This window comes from Suillus subaureus, assembly GCF_016647635.1.
Source record: "Suillus subaureus strain MN1 chromosome Unknown BJ212scaffold_33, whole genome shotgun sequence".
NCBI lineage: Eukaryota > Fungi > Basidiomycota > Agaricomycetes > Boletales > Suillaceae > Suillus > Suillus subaureus.
This window is the reverse complement of record NW_024538589.1, coordinates 44,143-59,341: the sequence shown is the minus strand read 5'-3', so window position 1 is coordinate 59,341 and position 15,199 is coordinate 44,143. Positions and strand designations below refer to the sequence as shown.

Sequence of the window (15,199 nt, the reverse complement as noted above, 5' to 3'; positions counted from 1 at the left end):
TTCTGGAGTTGTTAGAGCCTTTGGAGTGGCTCTTAGATTCGAAGTGGGAACGAAGACCGGACATCACTTTTTTCTGCGCAGCGAGTGTGGGACGTGCGACGATCACATTTTCCAAGCGTTGGGCGTCTGGCTCTAACATTCCTTTGCAGGTTTGGGTGATCGGAGCGGAAGCAACAGAAAGGATCAACATTACGAGTGTCAATGAAGTAGCGGTCAAGCTCTAGAGTGGTGCGTACCTCGTATGTTGATGAGAATCCGTTGGCTCATGACCCACGTTACAGCATAACCTATTGATGCCCTAATAATGCATTCTGAGGTGTCTGATCTCCTTCGTGCTAGACGATACGAAACTTACCCTGCCGACTAATAACAGGAGCGAGTCGATATAAGTTTCCATGGTGCATCCGAAGTCAAGCCTACATACCTGAGTCTCGATATTGGTCGTACGGTAAAGGATCAGATTCAATATATTTGCCGCTGAAGGGATGTTAGGAGGGTGCTCATCACAAACAGACTGTACTTGCCGGACAACACGATGAAATATCCGATGCCGTCATAGATCAGCTAAGTATGATGAGCGACGCACATTGACTATGCCAGTGGTAAGGGACTTACACCCGTATTAGCCGTTCTACTCTAACAGCAATGGTTTAGCGACCCGAAACTTGGGAGAGAAAGACGTACCTGTTACTGAGAGGATTATAACGCAGAAGATAGATGGTTGAAATGGTCACCATTACGATGTCATACATCATCACAGCGAGGTAGTAGAACCAGGTTGACAATACTTTGCCAGCATTTGCCGAGGTGCAGCTATAGTTCATGAAGATTTGAATAGCCCACACTGGTGGTAAAGGTCCACTTACTTTCCCTAAGAAAGAGACACTGTTTGCGTGAGATCTCATTGTGAGGAACACTGACGTACATCAACAACAACAGCTGTGTTCTAAAGGTCAATATGAACCTAAGATTAAGATAAGCCAGAACTTACGAGTCCGGTGAAATAGATCGGAGAACCACTCCGCCTAAAACGAATAAGAGAAAGGATGTCGTGCCTGTGTAATAAGAACCCACCGCGGTTGAAAAGAGGTATAGCAGCAATAGTACAATTCCTATCCGCTTATTTCTTCTTGCAATATTGAATGTCCTAAACGATATTTGTCTGTGCAGCTGTAACCCACAAAAAATTCGACAAGACATACCTAATACCTAGGATGGCCTGCGATATCATGGTTTGTATGGCTACAGCGTGGTCAATAGAGTCATGGTGTGTGAACACCAATAGGACACACCTTTGAAGACAGGCGCCACAAGATAGTAATGTTGACACGTTTGTAGGGTATAGGCGGTGGAGAAGAATCCGTAATTGCTAACCACTATAGCCATAATACTAACATAGCTGCATTGAATGTAAGCGGAAAAATATTCACAAGACAGACTGAGGATAGAATATACCGTATGAGAATAAATAAGACGCAGGCAAGACTAATGGAAATTGAGCTTGTCAACAGTGATACGTGAACATATGCCCATGTATACATACCTTATATGAAAGACTGATGATTGGCTTCGGTAAAAGCGCCATTCTGCGGGAAGTGTAAGAATATACCTGAACGTCATCTGTCAGAATTTCGTGACAACTACGGGGCTGCAACAAAGACAGAAAAGACTACTCACTCGTAAAATGCAATGGAGATGGATGCTACTCGCAAATATTTTTCAGAAGTTACGCTGTCTACAGCCAAACGCCGCTCCAGAGCTTCCATTTTTGTAATAGATGAAAGGCTCGTCGATTAGCTCTGCGATAGTCCTTAATAATAATTGAGGTGAGGAATGAGGGTAAAAAAAAGGAATATAGGCAAGGCCACGACTGACTCGGAGCAGGCTGACGCTGAAGGCTTCAATGAATAGGAATGCTGTGGCTCAGACGCTCGACAGAGAAAGAAAGAAGAACTGACTCGAGGAATGCCAGCAAGACATCGCTTTTCTACCAAGACCACACTTTGAAATTGATTAAATGTGCTCGGGTATTAGGCGACAAAAAAGGGGTAATCTTGTCTACAGTAAATCTGTCATGCAAGCCAAGATCAAGTCAAGGCGAGACATTAGCTGGCATTGGCAAGGCACGTCTAACTTGAAGCTAAAGGTCAGTGTCAACTTCGCTGATTAGTAAGCAATTATGCGGGGTTTATGAAATTCAAATGAAATTTATTTATGAGTCCGAGTCGTGCCAAGTCAGTTACGGTGCTCCTGCTGACATATGATTATTAAATGTCTTCAAGTTAAGACTTGCCCCAATCCTAGCCTCATATACATCTGCCCATAACATCTATAAATTTATCGGCCGCACGAGTACCGAATAAATATGGCAAGGTGCCTAAATATTTAAATGAGGGTGTAATACGGTATCACGGACAAGTCAGTTTACTCCTGAAGGTCATAGCTGTGCAATTAAGCGCCCACTAAGTCTCACATCTCGTACATAACATTGCTCAGTCGCGAGATCATGAAGATCTCTGGCTGTGTCTCCATGTCCGCGTTTGTATTCAACCGCAGCCCCAAGGTTTTTCTCAGGTCAGATCTGTACACGTATAGCTGTATATACAAACCATGCATGATTTTAAAAACATAAAAAAACAACCAGCTACTGCATACACTTGGAGACTTGATTCAATTCAAAAAAACAATGCCCGTGCGATCGGGTCTTTGACAACAAATCACAATTATATCATCACACCACCTTGATGAACTCATCACGAACCCACTGACTGCCCCGCAGTATTCACTAAGTCCCAAAAATCACGTCCAACGAGCAGCCTCGCACCACCTCTATTAATATACTCCAGAGCCTTGTTCATCAACGCATCCAATAAATCCTGTTGCGAACCCAGATGATGCTTCAGATACGCAACAACGACTGCAGTCGCCCATACTTTCCCATCGACCTGCAGTTCTCCTGCTTTGGCCAACGTATCAATGCCCACAAGCGCACCCAATTCAGGCGACGGCGTGAAAGAGCCGTCGAAGTTCTGCAGTGAGATGATAGCGTACGCTTCCTTTGGCACGGGTGGTGCAATGCGCGGAGGCGCTGGAGGTCGTGCCCCCGGTGATGCAATATTGAAGACTGGAGATGGCGCACGCTGGATTGGATCTTCTGGAGGAGGTACAGGGCTGGGCGGCCGAGAGTCAGACCATCTAGAACTCGTGGAAGAGCCTTCCAATGAGCTCAATGTAGAGAAAGTGTCCGTGCTCGAGTTGTCGTGTCGATATGAATATTCACTTTGAATGGATGGCGAGTCCGAGCGAGACTGTGCAGCGGAATGATACGTGCCAGGAAGCGGCTTCTGGCGTCTTCGAGTTGTGGGGGGAGGATCAGAGAAGAGGAAGTTGAACACCGCGTAAACCGCCTGAGACAAGCTGTCCAAAATGGTCTGCGCGGTGGACACATCTGTTTCTGGAGCACCATCATCGGCAGGATCACCAGTGGCACTGGAGTGGCCATGCTGCCGCCGAGACCTTTGCCATGACATTGACCGTCGCAGCGTCCTTGCTGTCTCATGTCCTGACTCTTCAGCAAAAAAGGACGTATGCTGGCTCACAAGCTGGTAACCAAGTCCTAAGCGAACGATTGCCGCTTTTTTAATGTCCTTGTCCGAAGCAGGTGTTACAGGTTTGGGAAGGGGCGCCCTACCCTCTGCCAAGTCCTCCACGAGTTGTCTTGCAGCTAAGGTATGCAGGAGTGGAATGGATGACCACTCGTCCCTGAATGGTTTCACCTCTGTGACAAGTACGACATCGTCGATAACCTCTTCCGAGTCTTTAATCTTGGCATGCAACCTGACCTCGTGAGGAATCGAACTAAAAGTAGTGATTGCGAAGACATTGAGGCGCATTCCAGGGAATATGCTTCTGATTGTAGGCGGCCCTTGCTGCATTGAAGGAGGTGGCTCTAGTTGTACGACGCTGGGCGGAAGCGGGTGATGGTGATTCAAGGGTGAAAAATTGACAGCTGGTGGGCTCCCTAAACCGTGCCAATCAATGGTGACACTCTCGATCTCGCGTGTCCGACCAGCGTTCAGAAGCATCGCGCATTTCCCTGTGATGTCCTCAGGCCTGGACAGCGAATAGACATTTACCTCCGCCCTCACGAGCGAGGCGCTCGCACATGGCGGATGAGACGCTTTCACCGATCCCGAGAGTAAATACTCTCAATTGTGCATTGGTCTTGCAGCCTTTCACAGCTCTGGAGACAACCGTGAATGGGTCAAGATTTGCGGAAGTCTAGTTTATCGTCAGATCGAAGAGTTATAGCCAAGTCATCACACGCACATGTATATCGCCATCAGTGAGGACGAACATAGCAGTCGGGCGGTCGCAGTTACGTGACGCAATAGCGAACTGAAGGGCCTGTGCAATTTCTGTCCCTCCGTAGTTTGCTTCCATGCCTTGTACACTCAAAATCTGTGCATGTTACCCATCAGCTAGTTGCTCTGGACAGTGACAAAACTTACTTACCGCACGACGCATTTCAGTCTGATTAAATGTCACACTTTTCCCCCACAGACCGTCAACATTGGTTCCAAAGCTGAAAATATTGAAAGTCGTCTGTGAATCCGGCAATAGGTGAAGGAGCATTTCCAGCGTGCGCTTAGCTGTCTCCATCGGGGCTCCGCTCATGCTTCCGCTGCGATCAATGACGAAAATGTACTCTTGCGAATCCAGGGGAGGAATTTTGAAGTTCGGTACAAGGGAGAGCTGCATAGCAATGGTATCACGACCCTGGGGATCAACTTCTGCGAAGCACCGAGGCTTGTCGAGTCCAAGAGCATGGACTGTCAACACGAAGTCTTTGTCGAGGAACGTCGTAGACCACCAAGTTACGCGCATCCGTCGTTCAGACTTTTTTCCAGTGCGTGACTTGTAGCGTTTGTAAGCAATCGTCGGGTGAGTGGGGCTGCGTATCTCCTGGATCTTATCACTGGCTTGAACATCCACAGCGATTTTGATAATCGTCTTTTCATTAGTTGTAGATGCATCGAGCATGGCTACTGGAGTCTCGCCGTATCGTTCGGCGATAGCCATCGGAAGTTGTAGACGAACTTGGTCCCGTCTTCCATTATCCAAAAGATCTATCACAAACTGTTCGCTCATCAGACAAAGTATTCAATAAGCGAGAGTGTACTCACCGTCAGTCTTGCTGTAACCTTCTTTCGAGCGGGAATTGAGCCAATTGAAATCGTGAATACTGGATGAAGGTCAAAGTGAGCGCTCGTCCGGTACCAATGAAATGTGCTCATCATACTGTCGTCCGTCACCCATTCTACAAGTCCCGCAGTCTTTCCAGCGTCCACTGCACTCTGGAAAGCTTGTGCGGCTTCTGACTTTTCCTTTGCGACACCGACGATAACACGACCATCAGCATGCTCGAGCTCAAAGGCACAAGCGGCAGCGCTCTCTGGAAGAGGGAATACATATTTGGCCCGGCTGGTAGGGCTCTCTGACACATTTTCAAACACTTGCGAAAGAACGACTCTCGCAGACACTAATACAGGGAAAGAGGAGTGCTGATTAGTAATTTTGGACTGCCCAGCCACGTAGATACGTACCGTCGACCATCCATACTTTCACATTGACCTCTTGAAGCGGCAAATGTAAAAGACGTTGATCCGGGGAGCGATGTACGATTCCTGCATGTCCGTTCATACTTGCCATGAAGTGACGAGATAAGGTGGAGATATCGCTCATAGATCCTTGGACGTTTTATAATTGGAGTTTAACGCCCGGGCTTCCTGTGCTGCAACTTGCTGGCAAGCCATTCCAGAACCTTTGGAAGCATGAACAAGAATATCCAAAACTGTGAAAGCCTGTGCTGCAGTCATGTTGTGTTCGATTCCTGTGAGCTGCCAGTGGTCCAGTGGATGAAGTACTGAATTGTGCCCCATTTGATACCGAATATCCCGGCGTCGCACCCGAAGTGCCGCTGAGATCTCAAATAGACCAGCGGCGGATCCGAGTCGGTCCCCTTCGAAGCGCTTCGGAAGGATCACAGGCGACTTATCCACCCAGTACAGTCACTTCCTCTTCCTTATGTATAACTGTTATCACATTAATCAAGCTCACCGCCAAGTACTACCGGTTGCGACGGCTTCGAAGCTGTCTGCGTCTGTAAGCAAAACTTTTCGCGATACGGTAGGGACAACGACTCCGCGAGTTGTTGATAATATCAAAACCGTCATGAACCGTTCTCCCATCTACTCAAAATCGTGAGTCAAGTACGGTAGAGCATTGCCACACTTACTATCACTTATTTAACCCTTCTCTAGGCTCTCGCGACCATCTCCAATTTTCTTCACCTTGCTGCCTGTGTAAACGAAGTCATCGACTCGGCATGGAATTACAGCACTCTCCCCGCCTACCAGGATAGTGTAAACCGTCTACTGCTTAAAATTTCTCCATATGATGTATATTCTGAGTCATGTCTAAGGGAACTCATAAAGCGACACCCGACTCAGAAGAACTCCCCCCCACATCACAGCCGATATGCTGGCACCTTTGCATTCGTACCTCAACAACCTAGACGTTCTAGATGCTGCTTGCCTCGCGGTAGCGTTAACTCAGTGATTCCTGGACTTCGAATCGCAGACTTTTACCCTGTCATCCGACCGAGAGCATTTTTCTAACCGTGTCGTTGTCTTCGAGCCGCATACGCTAAACAGTCAACGCCACAACACGCAATTTTGCACTCTTCAGGCCGACATATGCTTGATCTGTTGAATACTACAGGGCCAGGTGCATTACTGCTGGTAATCCTAGGAGTTGAAGTCGACACAATCCTGATCATGAGTGTTTCTCGTATTTGCAGTAGCAGTACTGCATCGATCATTCGCTCAGGAATCCTCGAACATTTGGGTAAAGAACACAATTTAGGCTGTCGTCAACGGTACCTTGCATCGAGCGTACGTATCACATGTTTTTTAGGCTACTTTCTCTTTATTTAATTGCTTTCGTGCTGTGCTTCGTTTTCGTGCTGTTATTCGTACTGCGGGAAGTGAATTGTCTTTTGTAGTAGCTACAAGCAACATGATGTACAGTAGTCTTGCATGATATGAATTGCCTGCGATAAATGCAACAGCCGCATCATGTTACAACAGCTTAAACCCACCTCGCACAACAATGCACAATCCTAGATTCAGTTGGTGGTGCATGATGCGGCACTCTCTGAACATCTCTCGCAATGTCCGATGTTCGCTGGGCATATCACCATTGATCAGTAGGGTGAAAGAGCCGTTCTGAACTTCCTATGTTTTCCAAAGTCATTTACAAACACGGTTGCTGTAGCACAAGTACTTACATTCCTGTGCACATCCCGTTTCCAGTGAGGTGCCGAGGAAATAGGTAGTGTCGGCTGCTTCTCACATGGCTGCAGCGTGAATTGATTCTCAGTTAGCATTGGTATCTTTCTAGCGAGGCACGTCGTGTTATACAGCATAAGTTCAACATCCAGAACTACAATAGAGGTTCCGTATCAACATCCAAAACATAACCAAAGGGGGAAAAACATACCGCGAGTACACATAGCAAAATATACCTCCGAACCGACTTCTCGGCACGAGGCTGATCATGTGATGCCAAGGTACCGAGGCCGTCGATCTGAACGGTCATGAAATGTGGCCAAGTTACATCAACTTCACTCAGAGCTTAACAGTTTTGCAGCTGCTAGCGAAACGGCTTGACTTCCAACCGTCACGGACCTCCGATGGGGGTACAATTTTTCCTGAGAACACAGGTTATAATGTCTTCTGATCAGCCGCTCCGGAGTGGCAATAGATCATCACACTGCTATGGAAGGTTGATCAGACGTAACTTTCCATGTGACTGACGAAATTCACCTTGTGATACACGCAATGTGAATTACGCCTTAAAACCCGCAGGCAGAGTGGTTTTGTGGCCCGATTCCGGGAAAGACTGGTGATCACCACGCAAGGCCGCACTACTCGAGATCAGAAAAAAAAGGAGCAACGAATCCAAATCACTCTCACAACCAGCGCGACGCATCTGCCGTGGAATACAGGCTATACACTAGCATGCGATAGCCTGTTACCTGCCTGTTGAGTAAAGCTCCCAGCGAAAGTTCATGACTCTGAAGGACAATGTGTAGATTTCTGAAAAGTAAAAAAAAGGTCAATAATCCTATGGGAGATTCAAAGACACCAGAGCCGGGTGTGGCACATCATCGAGGACACAGTGTCAACCACAAATCAGTTGCTGTCAATTAACTCGACAGCCTGAGGAGGGCTTTCGAACCAACATTGCCTGAGACATCTTAGACCACGAGCCGATTCTATCACAGGAGAGGTGGGTTCTAAAACATGTTGGTGCTAGCGGTAAACTCAATGTGAACGGTTGATGTGAAAACGCACGATTGCCAGAACGGAATAAACTGGGCTTCACACTGTGGCATCCTGAGTGAAGCTGCTTTAGCACAGGTGCAAATTGCGCTGGATCGATGAATGGCTATCACGCGTTTTCGAGACTGCAAGAGTGACTGTGCGTCAGATTCAGGCATAAACTGAATGTCCCGAGCCCATCTCATTGAGGGCATGGAGTGCGTGTACAAAAAGACCTTGTTCTGTGGGTATGTAAGCCTCAATCAGCTCAGCTGGTACATAAGTTACCACTAAAACAGTTTCGAAACAGATCGACTTAAGCCTAGAAGTACTAGATCTGCTTCAGTTAACATGTTCGTTTTTGCAGCGACCAGCCTCAGCCAGAAAGTCGATAATATTGGCTAGGAAATATGACGAGACTGATTTGCGAACAGCCTGACCCGGTTGTGGCTTGATGAGTGTGACAGTTATTACCCACGTGGCTAAGTGCAAGTGATGAGGAGGCGAAACAGCTTGTTTAGCTCATTCACCATTCCCTTCCGCCATTTCTCATCGTCATGTATGCTCCTCCATCTCTCCCGTCACAAACCACCTCAACACTAACATATTCTCCATGGGCCATCTGAATTGTAATTTTTGGCGACAGTGTCTGGAGTATTAAACGGGGATCAGGGTAATGTTTCCTTGCCTTGGGAATCATGCAATGACGAGGCTCACAAGTGTCTGTAGCTATGATTGATCCCATAATGTTCTGCGAAGCTTTCAAACGAATAGGGCGTTCCGCTGGGCATATTGGTTCACCGCAATCGGCATCCGATGAGTGCGATGAGAGCAAAGTCAGCAGCGAGTGTGGTGACGACTTCAGCGACACTCCCACATTGCGATAGTGGCTGCAATGTCTCGTCTTTGCCACCATTGCCTATATCTACCGTTTTTTTGCATTTTGCATACGTGCAACGCTGCCCTTGTCTGTGAGTCAGCTCCACGCGTCCTCGTGCTCATCCAAAATGCACAGCATTCTCATAGTTTGCTAGTGATCTTTGCAGAAAACATGCGTACATATCATTCAATTGGTCTTTGCTTTTGATCACTGCCATTTGATGGGCGACTTCAGGCTGCGTTCTCACTATGCCCAGAACTCGCATGTTGCTGGTCGTTGGTACGACGGTGGTTGATCAAAGTCGTAGACGCAAGCATTTTGGAGTGCATATACCCTCACTTTACTTGACTGTTGCATGTGTGCCTTTGTCGAGACTTGGAAATAGGTGAGAGCCGTATATCCTGGTTGCATATGCCATGTCAGCTGATTATCTGATGCAGGATACTCCTTCTATGTTTGTCGCCAATGATAACTTATTGGATGAATGTCGTTGCTCATTCATCGCAATTCAGAGAATCGTCAATGTATTTCTTTCTTGGCTGCGTAATAAAGGTGCGCGTCTCCAGTACTTCCCACAAAGAATTTCGTCTGATGAGTCTCTTGTTCCCCCGCCGTTTCTCGTGTCCTCACTACGAATTCTAACATATAATAGCTAGACGATATTCTGGCAGCTTGATACTGACGTAGCTAGTGTATTAGTCCTGAGGCGTTACAGTGAGATTGTTTGGTGAGGACAAACACCGGGGAAACCCTTGGTATTTGTCAGATTTTTATTGTTTTATCTCGGGCCGAGGACTTTTTCGGCAAATTTCCGACCACGCCGCCGCTGCCACCGACGACGACAAAGAGCTCAACTAGTAGAAGCCAGTCTCCCTTAAACACATCTTCATCCTGCCACGTCTCCATGTCATGCCCCGCAACCCGAATCTGGGTACCTCGACCCTTCGAAATCGCAATCGAGTTACCAACAAGACACGCCTCAAGGTCATCCAAGGTAGCATCGATGCAGACCCTCTCGTGCTCGATGAGGACGAGGAAAAAGCCAGGATCATTAGCACTGCTGGCGTGGACGCTGAGGACGCCAATGTGAGTTGTTTTCCCTCTCGCCGTCGCTTTCAACGCCCTTGTTGAATAGGCTGACGTGTCTCTTTCTCATTGGCTGATTGTCGTGGGAAATCCCTTATCGATGGCTGACTCATATTTCCACCTTAGGAGCACCACTTGCAGGCGGTACTGTCTGCCGCGTCGCAAAGACACCAATCAGTGGGCCGCTCAACACGTGGGGAGAAGGGTGTCGCCCCCGCCGCATATATTCCCACACCAGATTCCACTGGTATCGTGGACAACTATGACGAGTTATACCCTTCCCAGCGGTGGGAAGACCCAGGCGCGTACATCAGATCCTCAGAGACTGTCGATGAGGCAGTCTCAAATGCGCTCGTCGATGCATTCACGTACTACATGGATGAGCGCGATAAGGAGTGGCTCGACAGAAACAACGAGGAGGCGCGTGGTGAAGGTACAAGTGCCCAGGGTGCTCTTTCAGCCTCTGGCGCAACCACCCGCTCTGGCCTATCCCAACGAAGTGCCAAGGCGAAGGGCAAGGAACCTGAGTCGACACAACCTCTTGCTATTACGGAGGACGAGTTCGAACTTGTAATGGGCATCTTTGAGAAGGTCACCCATGACACTACGGAGTTCTTGCATCATGCAAGTTTATTTACTTGACCACCATAATGCACCGCTGATTCGTGTCACAGGGTCTCGAGTCTGGCATGGCGTTTCCTCCGTTTACGGACTATCAAGAAGCATTCTCCTCTCCATTACCACCCTCTATGTTCGCAACGTTCACGGTGCCGACGTGGACACCGCAACCTGCCCTACTATTGCGCTTGGCGAAAGTCATCTATCCTTATTGGCGTGATCGCCGCATCGAAAGAAAAGGCCACCGAATTATACCCAATTTGAATGTCAGTATCTCTATATTTGTATGATTCGAGCAAAGTTGTTCAAACTGCTTAATAGTTCGATGAGTCGGACGTGCTTAATGAGTCTTATATTTGCTTCCGCCGTCGCGAGATTAAGGCTGTCAGGAAGACCCGTGCTTCGCAGGCGATGTCATCCGATAAGCTTTTACGGTTGCAAAACGAGTTGACGCAGGGTCTGGAGCTCGCCAAAACGCTCCTTTCTCGAGAAAATCTCAAACGCGACTACACACAGCAAACGCTACAGGTTTGGGACAAGCGCTTTGAATTCGCCGAGCTCAAGCGCAAATTTCCCTCGTTGGGTACTAAAGAGGACGAGGAACTTCTGCTTGACAAAGAGAGGGTAGTAAAGAAGCCCAAGATCGAACCTAGTCGTATCACTGGACTCAAGATACGTACAAGAGAGAGCGGGGACCCGGGATCTCCGGCTGTCGCTGTCGAGGCATCTATCCGGCCTAAGGAACGCCTCGGCATCATCAATGCAGCCATGGAGCGTGACCTTGCAAGCCAAAAGGAGCGTGACCACGGGTATGAAGATGTGGTGGAGGTAAGATTACATGAATTACATTCTTCAAACGCTTACCTGTTTCTTTTTCAGAATCCTTATCAACGCCCAACATTTTCCTTTCCGCGACGTCACTGGAAGGCCATTTTTTCCTCCTCGCGCCCGTCAACCCCATCACTAGCGGATGAGGAATCAGAGTGCGTGCGTTATGTCCGCCACCGTGTGACTCGTCTAGGCAACGCTACGATCGATCGTCACGACGCTTTCATTCAACGCTATGGAATTCATGGCAATGACTCCACGTTCACACGAAGACGGCAAGCGTTTGCACGGCGCATGGATGCCATCATCCCCGAGGATGATGAGGAGATGTCAGCTCGTCTACGCGAGCGCTGGAGGTTTGATCACGATGATGAGCCCACGGTTGGACCTGAGGGCGCCGACGAGCAAGATCGGACCCTCATCGATGACTATGATCCAAAGTATCTCCGTCAAATGATGACATTGTTGTCAGATCAAGACCATCAGGCCCTTACGACAGATAATTCCATTATCGTGACCGTAGATGGCCGCCAACACTCTGTATCCCCATATCGTCTTGGAGTGCAACCCCAGTACAGTATCCGCCGCGATCAACATGGCGTTCAACGGGTATATCCTGGGGGTATGCCGCTGTCGGCCACTCGTGCAGCCCCCGCGGGCATTCCGATGCCAAATGGTGTACCGATATCCATGCAGGCGCATGTCAAAGCGATGCAACCGCCATCATCCATCCCACAAATGCGCATCTCATCAAACGGCGCCATGCGTCCCCCGGTTGTTGGGAAGATTGCATCCCCAAGTTCGCCTACTGTAGTGCAGCAGTCCTCTCCCCCTCGCGCCGCTTCCACGAACGGAGTCAATGGAAACCATGCTGGCACTCCTACGTCAGATGGCGACTCAGTCAGACTGATCGCTGCACCCAATGACATTGCTGCTGATAGTACCACGACCATCAATGGCACAGTTCATCAGTCCACGGACGTGCAGATGTCTCCTCCTGCTGATCCTTCCCCGCCCAATCAGGCCGGCCCACCAGCGCGTCCCAAGGCCGAGTCCCAGCACGTTCCGCCACTTAGCAGTTACCACATTCCTATGAACGGTTATACCATGGCCAGTGGCGCCGTCATGCGTCAGCCAAATGGCTTCAATTTGCAATCCTTCAAGATGGCGATTGCACAGAACGCGGAAGGACGACCAGCACAAGCTCCGTACCCAGGGCACTTCGTGCAGAATGGCGCACACTTCAATATGCAGCTGGCAGGTGCCGCCAATCTTAACATCAAATTTCCTCAGGGACGGCAGTGGCCAGGCGTAGCGTCACCTCATCAGCAGCCCGTACAGCTTAACGAAGGAACGCCGAGCCCTCATGTTACGCCAGGCAATCTACCTACGCGCACGCCGTCTGCTAATGGTATGCGGACCGCCAATCGTGCCGGGAGCATCAATGTTCCTCTGCAAGTCGGTCAACTGCTACCAAACCAGTATATCATGTCACCCCATATGCAGCACAACAACCCTTCTCCACTGCCGTCGTCCATCCCGTTGCCTTCCCATCAGTCCCCCCCTCGTCCGCCGCCCCCACAGACCATGAAAATGGCTTCCCCGTCTCTGCAACACCAGCAGGTAGTACAGAGTTCGCAAGGCGGATATTAGTATGTACCACTGGGCGTTATGCAATCGGGTTTTCCCGCGTATCTCCTGTGATCCCTGACATTACCATTTCGTTTATACTCTTTCCGCTCTGTTTTGGTTACAATATCACTCCGTTTTATCTGCTTTCCAGTTATGTATTATTGTCACAATTTGAGGCATTTTCGGTCTTACATCTACCTGGGCGGTGCTTGTCAACCGAGATACATGGTCGCGGGACACACGATCGCTATTGACCAGGCCAGGGTTGGCGGTGAGTGGGATATGAGCGCTCTCAAGATCTCAGGTTTACTTCCACAACCATTGCTGACTCGTGCGCCTACATCCCTCGAAGAAGCTCAAACCATTCAAGTTACAATTCGGCGCTAATAATGATGAGCAGGTAGACGTCGTGGCGTTCCTCAGCACTGACTTCAACGCTGGTAGCTTGCGACATGTATGATGTACTACCCATATGCATGCTCGAAGGTAGATACCCGGCCCCTCGGCTTGGGGTACATTGGTTTAGCTTTATGAAAAATAAAACAAACTATATTGTACAACAGATTATGAACGAATCAAATTGTAGAAAGTATAACCTAAGAGACACGTCTAGAGACGAAACAATGCAAGTGAGAGACGGCGTGCAAAGTAAACATGAGCTGTACCTCGGCGTTGTGGAAAGAACCGCTGAGGTGCGAACAGTGTGATACAATGAGATTATGAAGTACACTACAGAGTCCGTAATGACGAATGAAAGAAAGGAATACCGGGTCAATGTTGTACATCCAACACAAATGGATCAAGTTGACGACCCTTCACCAGTAGAAAGACGAGGGTGCTTTGCAGCCGGCTCCTGATCATCTTGCTCAGGAAACAGATACTTCAGCATTTCCAAGTCATGTTTTGCCACAATCTTCTTCCCATCACATGCACCTTCAGGACATCAAATATCCATCCAATTAACACACATAGGATAATGGGCCTTCTCGATTGGTCTAGCCCAATTGAAACCAAACAGCATGAATTGATTGTTGTCTCCCACAATGAAATTGGTATCCTGAAGGTTGCCATGAATGTAGACACCATTGTATTTGTGTAACTCTTTGATAAGAGATGTGATGGCCTCCTTCAGCAGCAGGCAGTCCAAAACAGCCATCACACTCAGTGGTCGATGTGAGCCAGGCCATTGCACTTGGAGACCATTATCAATATCAAGCACATCCATAATTACCATTTTCCAGCCACTGGCTAAAGATTGGTAGGTGATAAGTTCCAGAGCATGCCCCTTGCTGGCACAGAATCTGTGGGCCTCAGGGGAATAGTGTCTGACAAACTTGATACATATCTTTCTCTCAGCCACATCATTGATGGTTTGCCTGAAGAAGATAAGTCAATCCCTGAGCATCTGAGTCTCATCATATGAGAACTTCTGAATGTGACCACTTGAAGAGGTATATGTCTGAGGATAGGGATAGCCTAGAGAATCTTTGGCTTTGAGGGGAATAATTGAATCCAAGTACAGCTTTGTGAGTTTCTCGATGGCAATTTTGAGAGCCCCAAAAGTACAAGCTACCATCTCTTGCATACAGAGGTCTGTTGAATGCCAAAACAGAGGAATGATGGGGGCCAGGACATCACATTGGACTTTTTCGATGAAAACAGAGCCAGTGAAGCCAATGCATGCCCCTAGTTGTGGTCAATAAATGTTACAATCATGTTTGCCCCTATTCATTTTCCTCTTCCTCCTTTGTATTATGTCATGACCGCG

General features: G+C 48.4%; 4 protein-coding genes across 4 annotated transcripts; 1 reads left to right on the top strand and 3 right to left on the bottom strand.

Moving 5' to 3' along the window:
- Positions 1-373: 373 nt before the first annotated feature.
- BJ212DRAFT_593219 (uncharacterized protein) lies at positions 374-1,876 on the bottom strand. Its single transcript, XM_041343602.1, has 9 exons — positions 1,678-1,876; positions 1,544-1,609; positions 1,456-1,485; positions 1,293-1,399; positions 1,203-1,242; positions 1,075-1,147; positions 992-1,025; positions 918-939; positions 374-813 (listed from the first exon to the last, which is right to left on the bottom strand). The coding sequence occupies exons 1-9, from the start codon at positions 1,764-1,766 to the stop codon at positions 651-653; spliced, it is 624 nt and encodes a 207-aa protein (XP_041189294.1). The 5' UTR covers positions 1,767-1,876; the 3' UTR covers positions 374-650.
- Positions 1,877-2,753: 877 nt separating this feature from the next.
- On the bottom strand, positions 2,754-5,712 carry BJ212DRAFT_1484290 (von Willebrand factor type A domain-containing protein; the record flags this gene model as incomplete). Its single annotated transcript, XM_041340767.1, has 7 exons — positions 2,754-4,096; positions 4,137-4,281; positions 4,330-4,461; positions 4,516-5,139; positions 5,187-5,245; positions 5,303-5,542; positions 5,607-5,712. The coding sequence occupies 7 exons, from the start codon at positions 5,710-5,712 to the stop codon at positions 2,754-2,756; spliced, it is 2,649 nt and encodes an 882-aa protein (XP_041189293.1).
- Positions 5,713-7,142: 1,430 nt separating this feature from the next.
- On the bottom strand, positions 7,143-7,662 carry BJ212DRAFT_1302431 (uncharacterized protein; the record flags this gene model as incomplete). The annotated part of the gene is made up of 3 exons (XM_041333257.1): positions 7,143-7,298; positions 7,352-7,420; positions 7,564-7,662. 3 exons carry the CDS (start codon positions 7,660-7,662, stop codon positions 7,143-7,145), a joined length of 324 nt encoding a protein of 107 aa, XP_041189292.1.
- A 2,045-nt stretch (positions 7,663-9,707) lies between these two features.
- BJ212DRAFT_1378371 (enhancer of polycomb-like-domain-containing protein) lies at positions 9,708-13,922 on the top strand. The gene is made up of 6 exons (XM_041336563.1): positions 9,708-10,353; positions 10,480-10,977; positions 11,028-11,237; positions 11,293-11,799; positions 11,851-13,702; positions 13,784-13,922. The coding sequence occupies exons 1-5, from the start codon at positions 10,177-10,179 to the stop codon at positions 13,450-13,452; spliced, it is 2,994 nt and encodes a 997-aa protein (XP_041189291.1). The 5' UTR covers positions 9,708-10,176; the 3' UTR covers positions 13,453-13,702; positions 13,784-13,922.
- Positions 13,923-15,199: the final 1,277 nt, after the last annotated feature.

Excerpts from the sequence above, each read along its gene's own strand:
- BJ212DRAFT_593219 (XM_041343602.1), bottom strand. The coding sequence starts at position 1,766 with ATGGAAGCTCTGGAGCGGCGTTTGGCTGTAGACAGCGTAACTTCTGAA. Across the intron at positions 1,243-1,292 it reads TGTGGCGCCTGTCTTCAAAG|CCATACAAACCATGATATCG; the intron begins GTGTGTCCTATT and ends ACCACGCTGTAG. Across the intron at positions 814-917 it reads GTTGTTGTTGATGTACGTCA|CTGCACCTCGGCAAATGCTG; the intron begins GTGTTCCTCACA and ends CATGAACTATAG.
- BJ212DRAFT_1378371 (XM_041336563.1), top strand. The coding sequence starts at position 10,177 with ATGCCCCGCAACCCGAATCTGGGTACCTCGACCCTTCGAAATCGCAAT. Across the intron at positions 10,354-10,479 it reads TGGACGCTGAGGACGCCAAT|GAGCACCACTTGCAGGCGGT; the intron begins GTGAGTTGTTTT and ends TTTCCACCTTAG. Across the intron at positions 11,800-11,850 it reads GGTATGAAGATGTGGTGGAG|AATCCTTATCAACGCCCAAC; the intron begins GTAAGATTACAT and ends TTTCTTTTTCAG.